The sequence below is a fragment of the Adiantum capillus-veneris genome, chromosome 17, assembly GCF_014529385.1.
Source record: "Adiantum capillus-veneris isolate H3 chromosome 17, ASM1452938v2, whole genome shotgun sequence".
NCBI classification, from domain to species: Eukaryota; Viridiplantae; Streptophyta; class Polypodiopsida; order Polypodiales; family Pteridaceae; genus Adiantum; species Adiantum capillus-veneris.
In genome coordinates, this window is record NC_140947.1 from 62,249,999 (window position 1) to 62,269,084 (window position 19,086).

The 19,086-nt window shown below is 45.5% G+C and overlaps 1 protein-coding gene across 2 annotated transcripts in view; it reads right to left on the bottom strand.

Moving 5' to 3' along the window:
- Window positions 1-8,768: 8,768 nt before the first annotated feature.
- OVA4 (Nucleotidylyl transferase superfamily protein) overlaps window positions 8,769-19,086 on the bottom strand; it is a 57,099-nt gene continuing 46,781 nt past the window's right edge. For both annotated transcript variants that reach the window (XM_086486910.1, XM_086486911.1), the window contains 2 exons: window positions 9,314-9,403; window positions 8,769-9,245 (listed from right to left, as the gene is read on the bottom strand). In XM_086486910.1, the coding sequence (XP_086343036.1) occupies window positions 9,096-9,245; window positions 9,314-9,403 (240 nt within the window). In that variant the 3' untranslated portion in view covers window positions 8,769-9,095. The remainder of the gene's footprint in view (window positions 9,246-9,313; window positions 9,404-19,086) is intronic.

A 19,086-nucleotide genomic window follows, 5' to 3' on the forward strand; every position in this document is an offset into this window, starting at 1 on the left:
ATGTGAAAGATCATTTGAACATGTGTCTTTTATGCTTCTTAAGTCATTCGGTTTGAATTGAATACTTGAAGCACTTAGTCAATCAAGCATGGAAACCATCGATGCCTCTTGAGAATTTATCTTTGAATTGAATACTTCAAGAACCTTAGTCATTTTAAGCATAAAAATCACCTCAAGATTTGGCCAAGGTTCCCACAAGCATTTTTACGCACTTTAGTTAGCAAGCCGACAAGCACCTCATGCTTAGGTAGGGTTCCCACCTCAAGGTCAATCCGCCTAAGGTCAAATGACTTTTTAACACTAACTTTTGGAGGTCTTTAATGAAGCTAACCCTAAGGTCTTTAAGCTCCATGAGGCAGCATTGCTCTTTAACATACCATCTCTCATTTGGACCCCTTTAACCTTGGCCCCGTGTTGAGACAGATACATAAGCACATGTCTATATTCTAACCCTTGTTCCCATTTTATTCTCCCACATTAAATGATCAGTTTAATATGAGAAAATCATTTGGGTTGGTTAGATATTAGATTTTATGACATCACCTCTCTCTTAAAATCATAGTCGTCCTCAACTATGAGGTAGAATAGATAAATTCTTAGTCATTAGTCTACATTCCTTAGCGGATAAAGGATCCCTTTTCACCTTGCGACATCATTCCAGAATGGATGACTAGTCCATTTGGTGCTTGGGAGACGTAGCTGCTGCAAGCATGTTTGCCCTTTAGTCTATATCATACTCCCAAAGTAGAGTAACAAATTCTACTTGGTGTTTGAGTGACGTCGTCATTACAAACATGATTCTAAGCATGCATACTATTTAAATTTGTGCACAAAAAAGGATTAGTCTTATAAGAGAAAAACATTGTTCATTTAGAAAGCATTTACATTTGCTTACTCTACTGCAGCATTGTAAGCATTGACAAGGTTCATACTATCCTTAAGCTGTATTCCTTGCATCCATCTAGCATCTTCAAAAGGATAGTTTTTGAACTTAATAAGATACCGTCAGATAATCTTACCATGCCGTAGTACCTTGTCTTCATGCCGAAGGATAGCTTCGGGTTGTAGCACCTCTTCGTGGTCTTCGATTTTTGGAGGGTCTTCAATAATTGGTTCTCTTGGTGGCTCTCCTTTGTAGGGCTTAAGTAGGCTCACATGAAAAGCATTGTGTATGACCCAATGGTTGGGAAACTTGAATTGATAAGCCATGTCATTGATTGGCTTCAAAATTTGAAAACGACCATAGTATCTTTTTGCTAGTTTAGCATAATACTTTTGATGGCACATAGGATTTTTGCTCGTTGTTTGCCTCAATAGATGCCTCAATAGAGCATTGGGAAACTTAAGTAAGACCCAATCATTTTATTTGAACATTAAGGCCCTTCTGTGCTTGTCAGCAACAGCTTTTTGCCTTTGTTGAGAGATGGATATAGCCTCCTTAAACTTTTGAAAAGATTCTTGTAGGTCACGGCTATACTCATCAGCAGCGAAGATCTTCCCATGTACTTTAAGTAGCAAGGGACTTTTAGGTCTTCCCTCTATGATCTCAAAAGGTGCTTTTCCCATAGTAGTATGGACAATATTATTGTACGCATACTCTACAAGGGGTAAGTACTTCTCCCATTGTGAGCGTTGATCAACTTCTGTAACATAAGTTTTTAATAGATCGAGTATTGTAAGACTGGCTATCTCACTTTGGCCATCCGTTTGTGGGTGATAGGCCGAAGAGAAACTCAATCTTGTACCTAGATTTTCAAAGAGACCTTTCCAGAAATTACTGGTCATTCTAGGATCTCTATCTGACACGATGAATGTTGGTAATCCATGGTGTTTGAAAATCTGAGATATGAAGATGGTTGACATTTGGTGTGTCTTAATAGTCTTTTTGACAGGAATAAAGTGTGCTTGCTTGCTAAACCTGTCGACATTGTCCATATTCCCGTATTCCCATGGATAGACTTGGTTAATCCAAAGGTAAATCCATGGATATAGTCTCCCATGGTGAATTAGGAATTGGCAATGGTTGGAGTAATCCATGTTTCTTCCCTCTATCATACTTAGTCTTTTGACATACCGCACATTTTGAAACACTCTTGTATGTCCACTTTCATGGTAGGCCACTCGAAGTATGTCTCTACTCCTCAAAGAGTAGGTTAAATGCCTCTATTCCCCGCATAGGGAAGAGCATTGGATTCATACATGACTTTCTCACAAAGGGAGTGCGTAACACATAGCCTATTGCCATGGAGAAGATAACCATCCTGCAAGGTGAACGATTCCTCTTTCTTCCCCAAAGCAAGGGCTGAAATTACATCTTTAAAGTCAGGGTCAGTAGCATACTCATCTATCATAGAAGATGGATCATTGTGAGTTGCTATAGAGACCACATTGACTTTTGGTCGTCGTGAAAGTGCATTGGCCACTTGATTATGCTTACCAGCAACGTGAGCAATATGAAATAAAATTGCGAAAGAAAATTTGTTGGAAAGCTTGGTTTGTGTCATGAAGTACTTGAGACTTTGGTGGTCTGTTCGTAAAATGAATGAAGTCCCCAATAAATAGTGCTTCCATGTGTCTAGGGCGTGTAGAATAGCTAAAAGCTCTTTCTCATAAATGTCCAAGACCCGTTCATCCGTATTGAGCCTTCGGCTCTTATATGCTATGGCATGCCCTTCTTGAAGCAAAACTACTCCAAGGCAATCACCACAAGCATCACATTGGACCTCAAATGGCTTTGAAAGATCCGGAAGCATGAGGACTGGTTGAGAGGTAAGCTTCTCTTTGAACTTGTCAAAAGCATTTTGCTCCTTAGCAGTCCATGAATACTTAACGTTCTTCTTTGTTAAGTCATGTAATAGTCCTACTATTCGAGAAAATTTTGCTATGAAGCGTCTATAGTATACACATATACCAATAAAGCTTCTCAATTCATGTAAATTCCTTGGATTAGGCCATGCTTTTATTACCTCTAATTTAGATGGATCCATACAGATACCATCTTGAGAAATAATACGACCTAAGTATTGAATCTCTTGAAGGAAAAATTTGCTTTTCTTTTTGTTGAGAAAAGCTTGTTCTCCCTCAAAAAATCACTTGGAGATGTTGCTTGTGTTCCTCCAAGGACTTGGAGTAGATGATGATATCATCAAAGAACACTCCAGTGAACTTGCGATAGGGTCTAAATATTTTCTCCATCAAACAATTGAATGTGGCTAGTGCATTGGTCAAGCCAAAAGGCATGACTAGATATTCATAAAGACAAAACGTTGTACGAAACACGGTCTTTAGGATATCTTCATCCACTATCCTTATTTGATGATAGCCACTTTTAAGGTCAATCCTACTGAAGTAGGTAGAGCCTTGTAGCTTATCAAACAGATCTTTTACCCGAGGCAGGAGAAATCTGCTTTTGATAGTGATATGGTTTAGTGCTCGATAGTCCACACACATACGGTATGTGTCATCTTTCTTTTGCACTAAGAGGACAGGAGAATAAAAGGGAGAGGAGCTAGGCCTCACCATCCCTTTTTCTACCAATTCTTATACTTGCCTCATGATCTCCTCTTGTTGAGCTTGGGAAACTCGATAAGGAGGCTTGGTAGGTGGTAAGCTTCCTGGTAGGAGCTCAATTCGATGGTCATCATCCCCTCGTTTTGGAGGTAAGTCCATAGGGATATCATCGATGAAAACATCTTGGAATCCATTTAGAAAAGTAGACAAGTCTAACTCTTCTTGATTCCTACCATTTTCATTTGATAAATCATTAGCATCATTAGTGGATTCTTTGACAAAAATCATGTACGCAAAAATCGAGCTTTTCATTGACTTATCAAATGCTGGTGAATTTACAAGTGGTATAGTACGACCAGAATCATTAACATCTTCATACATGCTCTTTCCCCTGTAGTAGGTGAAGTAGATTCTCCTTTCGGGAACTTCATGTTGGCAGCCATGTATTCAAACCATGGCGCCCCTAGGATAGCATTCTCCCGTTGGAGAGGAGAGATAAAAAAATTATTCTTTGTCGACATAGCTTTGGACATGAAGCCTCAACTTCCCAATCAAGGGAGTAACGGAGGCTTGCTGTCCCTTGAAAGTTGTGTCAGCCATTACAATATCTCCCATCTCGAAAGCTTGAATGCCCAACTTGGTGGCCAACTCCATTGATATGAAGTTGTGAGTAGAGCCACGGTCAAACAAGATGAAGGCATCATGCTCCCTTACCTTTTCCGAAGCATAGGAGAGAGATGATCCTTTGCAATGAGCATCCTCTTTTGGAGCTTCGATGGTGGAAGTCCTAGGAGTCTCATTACGAGCATTTTTCTTGGGGCAAGAACGATAGCCATGTCCTTGCTCCCCATAGTTAAAACACTTATGGTCCTTATGAAAAGCTTCAAGCTCTTCATAAAAGAGTTTGTTTTTACCTTTGTAAACTCCCTTCTCCTTGAACCTATTGTTGTTGTTGTTGTTATAAGAAGTGTCTTCGAAAGAATTTTAGGCATTGGTTTTTCCCTTTGTATCATTTTTGTCTTTATTTTCCATGGGTTTGACATTCCATCTAGCCCCTTGTTGGAAATTGACGCGGCAAGCAACCATGGTGTGGTGGATTACTTTGGTGATAGAAGCAGGCCATTGGGAGTTAACATACTCGGTCATTTCTTCAGGTAATCCCACACAAAATTGTTGCTTTTTCTAGGCAAAGTCTATCTTTTGGAAGACAGTAGCCTTGAGATGTAAATCCCAAAACTTGTCCTCATATTTGTGAATAGACTCATGTGAGAGAAGCTTCAAACTGCGCCATTCGATAAGTACTTTGTCCTTTGCATAGCCTGCAAGGAATTGCTTCATGATGAAAACTCATAGAGTTTTCCATGTCTTTGGGGCTTTGCCGTTGCCACGAAGGCTAGCCCACCATTGACGAGCCGATTTTTGAAAGTGCATAGCTACATGGCGTACCTTGGAGGACTTCGTGAAGCCCTCGTCTCCAAATGCCGCATCAAATTGCTAGATGAAGGCCAATACTTTGTCGATGGTACCAAAGGTGCCATCATAGGTGAGAAAATAGATGCTCTTTCCCCCCTCTTTGAACTTCTTGAGCTTTTGTGATCTTTGCTATACAGGGTATGATTTGCGATGTCCTCCCTTCTTGTATTCTCTAGAATAATAGCCATAGCTTTCGTCGAGAGAGCAGGAAGGTAAAGAAGAAGGAGAAGAGGGTAACCTCTTTCTTGACCTTTTCTTCCTTTGTTTCCTCTCTTCCCTTCTGAAGTGATGAGAAGAAGGATTTTGTGTTGACCATTTCCTCATGGGAGGAGTTGGCGATTGTCTAGACCGTCGTCTTCGTGGAGCCACATCTTCAGAGGAAACTTAGGGATTCATTGTTTTCTTGATCTTTGGATTTCTCCTCTCGTATGGGAGAGAGTCTTCTTTTGGGGGTCTCATCAAGAGGCCTCCTAAGCTCTCTCTCCTCTTGGAGAGGAAGGGAAATCCCATAAGCACAAAGTTGTTGAGTAACTTCGGCTTGCAAAGTAGGATTGCCCATAGCTTGATGCAACCTAGTAACAAGATAATTGATAAACATGGGGGCATCATCGTTAGCACCTTCATGTGCAAAATCAAAGTTATCAATGTTCATTCTACTCTCTTGGTTATTGTCAGCCATGCTAATTATACTTATGTGTTTACTTAGTGTATTCTTTGGCAATTCAAAACCTTAGTTGCTACTCCTCTAAGGCTTTGAAAATAAGCACTTAAGTATCTACACCCATGGCTCGAATTGGTTAATTATAGAGAGTAGTGGGGTGGATCTTAGCAGAATTGTCGAGGAATAGCTCTTTTCGGACTTCTTAGGGCTTAATAATGGTAAAGTCGTAGGCAAGTCTGAAAGGACCCCATTATTAAGACCAAATCTCCCAATGTGTGCACCATATCCCACATAGTGGGCTCAACAAAACCGATAATAGATCCCAATCCCACTTACCCTAATATAATCAACAAAATCAACCATTAATAGGCTACTTAAGGACCTCTCTTCTTAAGCAAGAAAAGAGAAACCAAATGCTCTGATACCAATGTGATAGAAATGGCCTATGAACTTTGAGAATAGCGGAATTAAGAGAATTCGAGTGAGCATTTTTGTGAGATTAATTTGAGAACCTAGAGGGTGAACTTAATTGATGGTAGCAACATAAACATAGTACTTAATTAACTTGGCATGAACAATACTTTTGCAAGAGAGAGAGAGAGAGAGAGAGAGAGAGAGAGAGAGACAGAGTATTAGAGAACATGACAATAGTTGAGAATCGGATTTACTTAGAGCCGGTCCCCCCTCCAAAAGGCGTTTGTATTATAGATTCTCCCATCAAGAGAGACTTGATACTACACAATCTTTGTGTTTCTTGTGACCTAAGTGATGCAATGAAGACGGAAAGCTTCATGCATCACAAGCATACCATAAACTTTGCAAAAAGCATTAAATATCTCAAGCCTCAGTCCCAAGGCCTCAAACACCTTCAAAGGTGGAGAGAGCTAGCGGGGAATGAGGGTAGGGAAGAAGATAGTTTCTCACTTATCATCACTCTTCTTGCTTAGCATAACATAATAGAATAGTAATGACATGAAGAAGATGGCAAGCTTAATTATTGAAGCATGGCTCTTGGTTGGATTTGCATTCCATAGCCAAAAGTGTTGGTGTAGGCTCTCCACTTCTCAACAAGCTTGGAGAAGGAGATGGAGCTCTTGCACTTTGCACTCTACACAATGAGAGAATGTGTGTGTGTGTGTGTGGGAGAGTATACCCATCTCTCAAAAGTTAGTGTTAAAAAGTCCTTAGACCTTAGGCAAGCTAGGGCTGCTGACCGAGGTGGGAATCCTACCCAACCATGAGGTGCTTGTCGGCTTACTAACTAAAGTGTTTAAAATGTTTGTGGGAACCTTGTCCAAAGCTTGAGGTGATTTTTATGCTTAAAAAGACTAAGGTTCTTGAAGTGTTCAATTTAAAGATAAACTCTCAAGAGGTATCAACGGTTTTCATGCTTGATTGACTAAGTGCTTTAAGTATTCAATTCAGACCAAATGACTTAAGAAGCATAAAATACACATGTTCAAATGATCCTCCACATGTGGTCCTCATGATGTGCCTGAATCTTGTTGGATAGATTTTTAAGGGGTCAAATGAGAATTTAGATGCATAAAAATAAATAATTAAGTTCTCTCTCAAAGAGAAAAAAGAGGACACGTGTCTAAATGAAATAATTAAATAATGAGAGAGAGAGAGAGAGAGAGAGAGAGAGAGAGAGAGAGAGAAGGTCTTTAATGAAGCCGACCCTAAGGTCTTTAAGCTCCATTACGTAGCATTGCTCTTTAACATACCATCTCTCATTTGGACTTCTTTAACCTTAGCCCCGTGTTGAAGCAGATCCATAAGCACATGTCTATATTCTAACCCTTATTCCCGGTTTATTCTCCCACATTAAATGATCAGTTTAATATGAGAAAATCATTTAGGTTGGTTAGATATTAGATTTTATGACACTAGCTGAGAGAAAACAATCCCCTTAGCCCTATGCCATGTACCTCAAGGTGGAGACTGACAAGTTAGAGAGAGAGAGAGAGAGAGAGAGAAGGAAATGGTGTGAGGTTGTTGTTGCTGTGACAAGCTTCTGCTAGAGAGAGAGGGAGAGAAAAAGGAAAGAAAAGTCATGGCAAGATTGGAATGTCCAAGGCAAAAAGACCATGACTCATAAATTTACAAACTATGTCTCATTCTCTGGGAGATCAAAGAAATATACTTCTTGGTGAACATAAATTGTTTCAAAGTTGGCATACTCAACTTCCTTATAAGGGAAAGGGTTTCTTTGGCAGGCTATGGTGGGAGGGCTTGCATTGGGATTGAGTTAGTGTTGTCTTCTTTCCAATGGCATGTGTTTCTTTAGTAGAGAAGACAATAAGCATCGCTTCATGACTTGCCTTCCTGCCAAGGAAATATGGACCTTTGTTTCATGTTGTTGGTGAATCTTTGTCTCCCTGTGCTTGGCTATGTGAAAAGTTCTCTGATGCATGTCATCATGAACATTCTACGCTGCTTATTGATATGCATTGTTACTGGGTTTTTGGCATAGTTGGACCATTCCGGATGCCTTGATATTTTATGGTGCAACCGGTCTTCAACCGCATGGAGAGGCATTTGCTTTGGAATGTTTCTCTGATCACCAATTTTGGGGTTATTTCTATGGTAAATGCAAAGGTCTAGAAGAATGGCATCTTGGCAACAACATGCATTGCTTGATCAACTAGTATGATTGCTTTGCCATCTTACTTAGGGGCTTTCCTTGTTCATGTCCAACTGGACTTCTAGCCTTTGTACATAATTGTCTGATTGGTTTTTGCCTATGTACATTTCTTTTAGGTAATCAACATGAATACACATATTGAGAGAGAGAGAGAGAGAGAGAGAGAGAGAGAGAGAGAGAGAGTTTTAACGTCGTAGGAAACTATCCCAAGAGACCTTAAAGATCTAGCCAACGAGGAGTGAGAGCTTCATTAACGCCTTCTAGATACCGATCTCAAGATTGTACATGTGTGTCCTCTAGTACCAAAAATAGGGATAAAAGTGATGAAAACAAACATGCTACAAAATAAAATGAACTACCGTGGTGGGTTGGGGCGGGGGGGGGGGAGAGTGAAGAAGAAGAAGAGAATTTTAACGTCGTAGGAAACTATCCCAAGAGAGAGGAATCAGGGGTCTACTTGATAACTAGCAAAAAGAATGGCTTTAATGGTGATTGGATCAAGCAAACTTGCTGATGTCAAATAGAGAAGCTCATAGACACAATGTTGATGGAGAGGATTCTTCCCTTGTCTACAAAAAGAAAATAATTTACATGAACCAAATGGGGAAAATGCAGTGTGCTTGTAGTCACAAGCAGGTCTGTGTTGATTTCTGGTGGCAAGGCCACACTATTCTTTGTAGAGAGTTTGTCACAAAACTTTTCAGCTCATGAACTCAGAATATATAGATCAAGGTAGAGGAAGAGCTGCACAAAAACCTTCAACACATGCAAGCTGCATAGCAAAGGTAAATGCAAACAATCATCTCAAACTACTGGCCGCTGCCGAGGCAAGAAGCCCATTGCCTGGTATGCATTTGCCAATGTCACATCAGCAATCTCCCTTGCCTTGTCTTCTCCATTTGCAAGAATGCGATCAATATACACAGGATCCGCAGTTATCTCCGCATATCTTACCTGAAGTAAGACATACAAAATGAGAGGACAAGCTTATGTATTATTAAGTAACTAAGCATAAAACTTACCTGAATCGGTTTTAAGTGTGAAATCACTGCGTCTGTGAGTAGAGGCTTGAACTGCCCCCAACTCAGGTCCTTGCACTCCTCAGCCACTTCCTGGATATCTCTAGACTCTCTCTCTCTCTCTCTCTCTCTCTCTCTCTCTCTCTCTCTCTCTCTCTGCAGTGAAGCAGCTGCTCTCTCTGCGTCGCTCCCGCCATTGCCCCCGCCTCTCTCTCTCTCTGCGTCGCTCCCGCCATTGCCCCCGCCTGCTGTTGCCGCCTGCTGCTGAACTGCCCCCCCCCAGCCTCCCCTGCGTGTCCGCGCGCTGCCCACCCCCAGCTGTAGCAGTTCGCGGCACAGCCGCTGCTGCAGCCCCACCTGCCGCCGCTGCCATTCGCTGCCGACTCCCCCTGCTGCGTCACTCCCGCCATTGCCCCCGCCTGCTGTTGCCGCCTGCTGCTGAACTGCCCCCCCCCCAGCCTCCCCCTCACGCAGCCCCTCCTCTCTCCCGATCACACAGCCATCTCTCTCTCTCTCTCTCTCTCTCTCTCTCACACACACACACACACACACGGATACATACCCACACACACACTACACACATACACGCATACATACACGTACTCCCCTTCTCCCCTCTTCTTCACAATATGAAGAGAGGGTAGCTCCGAATACAATTATGTCTTCCCCCATCATCAAGACGCCGAAATCGACAATGAAGACAACCTTCATGCTCACGAACAAGAGGCTTGCACAATTGGAGAAGGACATGAAAGAATGGTGGATGGAGAGAGAGATATGGAGGGAGGAGAAAGCCACCTTCATCAAGCTATGGAACGAAGAGAAGGAGGACATGAGAGCGGAAATCCAAAACCTCAAAGAGGAGAAGGAGAGAAGGGAACGGGAGAACGAGAAGGAGAGGGAGAGATGGAGGAAAGAGCAAGAAGAGATGAAGGCACAAATCGATCTCCTTCATGCTTCCATCACATCCCTCACCCCCGAGGAAGGAGAGATTAAAGAGGAGGCTAAAGAAGCCCTCAAGGAGGAGATCACCAAAGCCCTCACCGCAAGCATTGAGGACAAATTAGAGGCCACCAAAGAAGGATGGGTCGAAGTGGTCAAAAAGAATATCAAGAAGGTAGCAAGAGAGGAAGCCCAAAAAGATGAGGTACTCATCGTACACACAACCATCGAGGAGGAGAAGATGCGACAAGCTCGCCGTCTCAATGTGCGAGTGACCGGCATCAAAGAAGAAGAAGGGTCTACACCCGAGAGCGATGGGAAAGCTTTATGCAAGAAAGTGGGATACAAGGAAGAAGAGATCCCTTTCTCCAAAGTTTGGAGAGCCGGCAAAGATCCAAAGAAGAGAGCTCTCATCCTCCAATTCGCCTCCGAGGAGTCTCGAACTTCTTTCCTCCGAAAGAGGGTCATCTTAAGAGGGCTAGAAGGCCCCCCGATTTATCTTGATGATGACCTCACAAAGATGCAACAAGATCACCGCCGCACGTGCATGCCTAGAGTCCACCAGGCCCGCAAAGAAGGGAAGAAGGCAGTATATCGAGATGGTAGGGTTATCATTGATGGCAAGACCATCGCATAGGGACTCGCGGCCTGTGGGACACACGAGGAGATTCATGTCACGGTTTGGAATTGCAATGGAGACCTATGGACACACCCAGAGAGACTTGAGGAGGTGATGAGAGGTCGAGACATCATTCTACTTACAGAGACACACGAGAGCCCAGAGAGAGGGTTACCACGGATACATGGATTCCAGTGGGAGTCTCTACATCGGGGATGTATGCGCCAGCACACCACTCGCGGTTCAGGAGGAGTGGCTATACTCTTTAGACAGGGGCTTCACAGCAGACTACAGATTGTTGCCCGGGACCCACAGGCCCGATACATGTGGATTCGCCTCGAGCTCTCACGAGACCGGATCGTCTACATTGCCCTTTGCTACTTTGCTCCCACAGGCTCCAGATTCGCCCCTATTGAGCAGGAGTCACCGTACGCATGCCTCACGGAGGAGATTATGGAGTACTCCACACTGGGTGAAGTCTTCCTTATGGGAGACTTCAATGCTCGTACGCACAGTGAGCAGTGTGAAACATATGACCACGAGGACCCAGAGGCACTACACACTCTAGATGAGGAGGCTACTATGAGAGATACAGCAGACAGAGCTCCAGTCACAGCCTACGGACGACACCTACTTCGACTTGGCTCCCAGCACCGTCTCGTTATTTATAACGGGATGGCCCAGTGGCCCACCTCAGGGGGCCTGACTTGTATGCCACATGGAGTTACAGAGGGAGGGGGGAGTACAGTCGATTATATTCTGGGACCCAGGGAGGCTATACACCTTATCACATCCTTCACCATTCCACCCATACCCATCGGAGCCGACCACACATACCTCTCTTTCTCCATCACCGGAGATACCATCCCACATAGCTCCACAGCACACACTCCACACACCACCATCCATTTCACACATGAGCTAGCCTCTCTTTACTCGGCCGAGGTCGAGCATGGCCTATGCCTCCTCCACCCATCCACACCACTCTCAGTTCTCACATCACATATCTCTTCCGTTCTCCACACTTCAGCTATTAGCTCTTTTCCACACACCACTCACACAGGACGCACTCCCCCCCCCGGGACTATGCCTCAGAACCGCTGGTATGATGATGAGTGCAGAGAGTTATACCGACGCCTCCGTGCACGGCGAGCCTTAGGAGAGATCACAGAGAGAGAGGCCAAACGAGATATGAAGACGCTGACACGCCAAAAGCGGCGAGCATTCGAAGAGGCACAGGAGCTTGAGCTATACCGCCTATTCATGAGCATAGATAGCGCGACGGCATGGCGCACCCTGCGCGAGCCACGTCCGCCGACCACAGCTATTGAGGATCCACAGATATGGCATGATTATGCAGAGCGCCTCTATGAGGTGCCAGGGCAGCCTCCTATCCCACAGCCACATGAGCCACGCCCCACGTGCTCCTCCTTCTTTACAACAGAGATGGTAGAGAGGGCCATACGCCGCATGCAGCACAGACGATCAGCTGACCACACTGGATTACAGAGTGAGCACATCATTTATGCGGCCTCCACTATAGCCCCGTTGATTGCACATGTCTTCAACCGGGCTATAGGGGAGGGCTTCCCAGAGGAGTGGACACAGCACACCATAGTGCCTATCCACAAATCTGGCGACACCCTGGACCCAGGGAACTACAGGACTATCATGATTGGCCACACGATGGCCAAGCTATATGGAGCAGTACTTGAGGCACAGCTTAGCTGCTACGCAGAGACCGAGGGTTTACGAGCTCCAGGCCAGGCAGGTTTCAGACGAGCTTTCTCCACCACTGACCACATCTTCGTTCTGCGCTGCCTCATTGATGGGGCAAAGGCGCGGAAGAAGAGGCTTTACTGCTGCTTTGTGGATTTCCGCAAGGCCTTTGACACAGTCCCACGCGAGAGACTCTTCCAGCGCCTTCACAGCATTGGGGTACCGACAGAGATGATTTGGGCCATATATACTCTCTACGAGAGGGTGACGGGTCGAGTTCGTTGCCCAGGCGGCTTTTCAGAGACCATTGCTAGCACCATTGGTGTTAAGCAAGGATGCCCACTCTCCCCGACACTCTTTGGGCTCTACATCGACGAGATCTCCGACTACATACTACGAGCAGGGGGAGAGGGGAGCGACTTGGCAGGTACTCCGGTCCACATCATGTTATATGCTGATGATATTGTGTTGATTTCAGAGTCACCCGAGGGCTTGCAACGCCATCTTGAGGCCTTGGACGATTTCAGCACACACAAGGGGTTGACTGTGAACCTTGGCAAAACCAAGGTCATGATCTTTCACACATCCAGTGCAGTGAGGAGCGCTGCCACCTTCACAGCAGCAGGAGGACAGGTTGATGTAGTCACCTCCTATGTCTATCTTGGCATCACATTCACCAGCCTACCAGGACCCTTCACTATGAGGCAGGCTGCTGCTGACAGGCTCACCCGAGGATATGCAGCTCTGACCATGCTAGAGCGGAGATGCCACCAGGCACACTTTCAGGAGCCCCGCACGAAGGGCTGGCTTTTTGACACCTTAGTCACCCCGGCCCTGATGTACTCGGCGGCAGTATGGGCACCAAGATTGACAGATGACCAGTGGACACAGCTTGAGAGACCACAGGTATGTATGATCTCACGCTTGCTCCGCAGCAAGAAGACAGTGCCACATGACATTATTAGAGCCGAGCTCGCCACACCACCTATGGTTGTAGAGGCATTATTCCAGACAGTCTGCTTCATCCAGAGGATGAGAGAGCTACCTCCTGACAGACTCACTCGTAGAGCATTTGAGGCAGCTATACAGCTATCAGAGAGTGGGCATGCGAGAGCTTGGTACTCACAGGTCAGAGCATGGTTTGAGGGACACGGTCTTGACATGGAGAGCCTACCACCATTCCAGTACGACCCCCACTCACCATCTGTTCACCTCTCTCGTAGTGAGAGAAACTTGGTATTGAGACAGGATCTGTGGCAGCTATACACTAGGAGAGTCTGGGAGTCACCTGGCTTGGGGACGAGGATGTCAGATTACAGAGACCAGTTTCTCACCATATTGTCTGGGGGGTTCATACAGAGACCACGCTATATGGACACATATATGCCACATAGCTCACGGGTGGCGATTGGTCAGCTGAGAGTGGCTTCACACAGGTTAGAGATTGAGATCGGGAGACATACTGGTGTTCCCAGGGAGGAGCGAGTCTGCAGAGCCTGCACAGAGGAGGTGGAGAGTGAGGAGCACTTTGTATGTAGATGCAGAGCATACACTGAGATCAGAGGCAGGTATGAGCCCTTATTCAGAGGACAGCCCACTCTCCGAGAGATCATGGACTCTCGAGATCAGAGACAGCTCGGACATTTCTTACTAGAGATACAGAGCCATCGGGACACACTACTACAGCCACGCACAGCTACACAGACAGAGGGGAGACAGTCGCAGCTCACAGACTTCTTTCAGAGGATTGCCACCCCTACCTCACCAGATACTCAGAGAGGAGTGACACTCCCACAGGCGGAGGTGAACCGAGCTAGACGACGACCACGAGTCACAGGCTACAGGGGCGTGAGCTCCCACCACCGACAGATCGAGGAGATCCGAGCCCGGGAGCGCCGTGCCACTGAGGAGCGAGTAGCTCAGATGAGGGCCGACCCGACAGCTTTCATCCTGGTAGCCTTGGCACCAGCCCCGCCCATGTACCACATCTTACATCCCCCCATTTGTACAGGATGGAGCTAGAGAGCTTGATGCATTCTCATGATTGTACTACCTTGAGCATATAGACATGCATATACCCCTAGAGATAGAGCCCCATCCCTCCTCAGATACTCCATTACCTACATTCAGTTCAGTTTTGTATCAGTTTTGTTTCATTTGTCTTTCCGATAGACGGATGACATACACACCATGTACATTTGATTTGTCTCATAGGCCGATTTCGGCCTGACATAGACGTTAAAAATCTTTCTTTCTTTCTTTCTTTCTCTCTCTCTCTCTCTCTCTCTCTCTCTCTCTCTCTCTCTCTCTCTCTCTCTCTCTCTCTCTCTCTCTCTCTCTCGCACACACACACACAGCCATTTCCACAATCGTAAGCATCGAGTCTCGAGAGTCACTTATCACCACATGATATGTTTGTTTTGGTCCTATAGGTCATATTTAACCTCAGAGGACGATGATTGAATCTCTTTTTTTTGTAATGGGCAATTATATATCGAAGAAAAGTACGATACTGAAGTCACAAAAGTACAAGGAAAAACTTAAAGAGTGAGAAGACCCCCATTCTCATAGTTTGAACTGCCAATGAAGATATCCTTTGAGCGATAATGGAATCTTTCTCTTTCCCCCCCCCCCCCCCCCCCCCCCCCCCCCCCCCCCACCAAAACCAAATTACTTAAAACATCTTGAGGGCACATACCCGAAGATAACACATACAAAGATGCTGATTACAAAATATAAGTAATCTCAAATACCTCTTTTTTTATTTTCAACCTCTCAAATCTCCTAGCATTTACAACTCTCTCAAATACAAGAAGTGGAACATTTTCCTCATATTATGTCAACATGGCAATAGAAATATCATCTTTAGCAAGTACGACCTACAGGAGTCCTAAGAGAAGCCACTCCATCAGGCTCCATAGGAGATGAAGGAGATAGTGATCTCTCTTCCAATATACATTGGGGCGGTGGGGTGGGTGGGTGGGGGGGGGGGGGTTTATTTTGGAACTGTAGAGAATGTGTTTTCTCCAAATGATGGGCATTGGCATGTACGCATAAAGGCAGTGCCTGCTAAAGAATCGGATTGAATTTTGCAGGTCTAATCGCGGATGATTACTCTTCTTTCAAGAAGGGGGTTATGTCACAAGTTGGTGACATGGCGCAACCCTAGGGGGTTAGGGCAATTAAAGACCCAAACTTGGACAACCTGCCGAGCACTCGAATAAAACCCTAAAAAGGTGATGATGTGGCAAGCTGCCCGCGAATCGTAGAACTATTGACGTGGCATGAGTATAGACAGCCGCAAATTGTGGAACTTCTTTTGAGCGCCACGCTTTTGGACTTGGGAGCTTTTAGGAGCCTAGCTTTTCATAGCAGTTGCTTTTGGGACCAAGGGCCATTGAATATGAGCTCTTTTTGGGATTCTTGCGTGTATAGAAGCAAAGATAGACCTCCTTGACAGTTGTATCTTTTGTCAAGCAATATAATGGGGGGGGGGGGGGTATTTTGGACCTGTAGGATGTAATGCATGCTACAAAATGTGTTTTCTCGAAATGATGGGCATTGGCATGTATGCATAAAGGCAGTGTCTGCTAAAGAATCGGATTGAATTTTGCAGGTCTAATCGCGGACGATTACTCTTCTTTCAAGAAGGGGGTTATGTCATAAGTTGGTGACATGGCACAACCCCTAGGGGGTTAGGGCAATTAAAGTGTTGGGGTTAAGGCCTATGTGCCTTGACCGGTCGCCCAGGTCATGGGCGCCCGCCCACTGTTACCCTATACTTATAGTGAGTATACTATATAGGGGGAGCTGCCACTTCACAGTCTCCCCACCCACATCGTGTGTGTGTCTCCTTCTCTCTCTCTCTCACTCTCCGTCTGTGGTGCTCCCCGATCCCCTTCAATTGGTATCAGAGCGTAGGTGCGGAGGGAGCGCGTGTGTGCACAGTCACGACGACAGCGGAGAGCCAGTTTCATTCCCGAAATCGCTTCCGCGCGCGTGCGCACTTTCAAGAGTCAGACATGCATGCCTTGCTAGTGACTGAGCAAAGCAGAGAGTCAGTTGTGCGAGATACTTCTAAGCAGGTATTGCGTACATACTTGCAATACGTGTGTGGTACGTCTGGCGGTGTATGGACTTACACGGGAGCAGGACAGCCGGATGCACACGATCACAGCCAGCCAGTGGGCATCGGTTGAGAGCGTTTTTCTCTCGCCTTTTGTAGTCTTTAGACTAGGTTCTCTTGCTTAAAGACATAGTCGCCTTTAAGTGGGAGGTTGTTGGGGTATAGGCGCCTGTTCCTTGCCCGGCCGCCCAGAGTCTGGGCGCCCACTGACTTGTATACCTTATACATAGCATAAGTGTATAGGGGGCTGGGACACTCTTTGAGTCTCCCCACCCACATCGTGTGTGTGTCTCCTTCTCTCTCTCTCTCACTCTCCGTCTGTGGTGCTCCTCGATCCCCTTCAATTGGTATCAGAGCGAGGTTTTGTGCTTGCTGTTTTTCGCGTCCGCGTACGCGCGCACTTTTAAGAGTGCAAACAGGGTTTCGATTTCGGCATCGGCAAATTCAGCTTTCCGAGAGCGTTTCCACCAGAATTCCTAGTGTTTTACCCCCCTTTCGAAGCCATTCGAGCCATCAAAAACTTCATTCGAGCTACGGTTGAGGAGCTGCATTTTTCAGCCCTCTTTTGGCAGTTTATGCTGCGTTTTTGGGCCGAAACGGAGGTTTTTGGCATAGCTTTCACACCCGGACTCGGATACATGTGATCCAGGAGTCTACCTTGGGGTTTTGGCATGCTCCGGACGCGCTCGTCATATCAGAATTTTAAAATTCTGAATGCTGAATTTTCTGCAGCAGCAGTTGTTTATTGTGTGTTGAGGATTCCACACATGGCTTGCTCTCAAATGTGAGAGTGATATTTGCTGCAAGTTTTCTCATAGGTGGGAGGATACGATGTATGCCTTATGTGGTTTGATGCTCAGGGAGACTAATGTGATTGCATTTTGAGCTCGGCAATGTATGCCTCGAGCATGTTTTTTGGCAGTCACAGGTAGAGCAGATATTTGTGTACTAGATTTGCAGGTGTTTGCAATGATGTATGCAAAGTGTGGAGATTGGTGCATGCATTTGGAGTGCGGTTTGATGCGCTTTGGTTGCTCATGGTTTTGAGCGTGCAGTCAGTTTGGTTACTGGTTTTGTGGCCGTTTTATTGACGAAACTCTGGCGAAATTTTCCCAGGAGTTTTATGCGCATCATTTATGTGATCTAGGTAGAGATTGCGGGTTGCACTCAGCATTTGCGTGCGGTGTTCTCTGCAGGTGGGAGATTTGTGCGTGTGTATGCATCGATACCGCACAGTGTGGGCTTGGTGATTCGCTCACGGTTTGACAGGCGTACAGTTATCTTGGCACACTCACAGGAGTGAGTATTGTGATGTATGCTTGTGTGGCTACGAGCTAGGTAGCCGGATTCGAGCACTAATGGCTTGAGGTTTTTCACCAGGTTTCAGCTATAGGTTTACAAGTTTATAGGCAGGTTTGAGGGCTTATTTGGGCGTTGAATTTTCAGCCATTGTTTCCTCTTTGCAGGTGTCCATGTATGGCTCAGTTGTAGGCTGATCTGGGACACGTTTGTGACTTGTTTATGCAGCTGTTTAAGAGCTGAATTTTGGGGCTGATTTGCAGCCATATTTGCAGACTTTTGTTGATGCGATTCGAGCCAGTGTAGGGCTGAGTTGGTTGACATTTTCTACTCATTGTTGGTTGCTCTTTTGGGAGCATTATGGCTGATTTTTCATTTGACTTCCAGCGTTATGGTCTGACACAATTTGATGGTGCAGATTTTGTTGCTTGGAAGGAGCATATGGTTGTTGCATTGGCGGATTTGGGGCAGGATAAACCCTTGCGTGGTTTATCGGCGAAGCCCAAGTCTATGCGTGATGATGTTTGGCAGGATCTTGATGAGTTAGCCATGTCTACGATTTGTTTGCATCTGGTTGAGTCTGTTTACTGGCAGGTCTCGAGAGAGACTACAACTCATGCTTTATGGCAGAGTTTACATGCTATGTACGCGACATCCATGTCTACAGAGGAATCTAGTCCCACTTCTATGTCCATGGGAGAGATTGGTTCCACACGCAAGTCTCGACGGCATAGAGACTTGACATGTTGGCATTGTGGACATAAAGGGCACATTAGGCGTCGATGTTTCAGGCGTTTGAGACAACGGAGGCGACAGATGCGTGATGCAGATTTGGGCATGACAGATTCTAGTGAGATTAGTATGGTGGTTATTGAGTATGCTTGCGACGGTGATGTCACATTTACATTTAGCTTCTCTTCAGACGATCTTATGTCTACGGATTGCATATCAGATTGCACATTGTCTTCACATTGGTTACTAGATTCAGATGCTACTTTCCATGTCACGTCGCATCGTGAGTGGTTTAGCAAGCTTTCTAGTGGGAGACTTGGTTGTGTGCACATGTCTGAT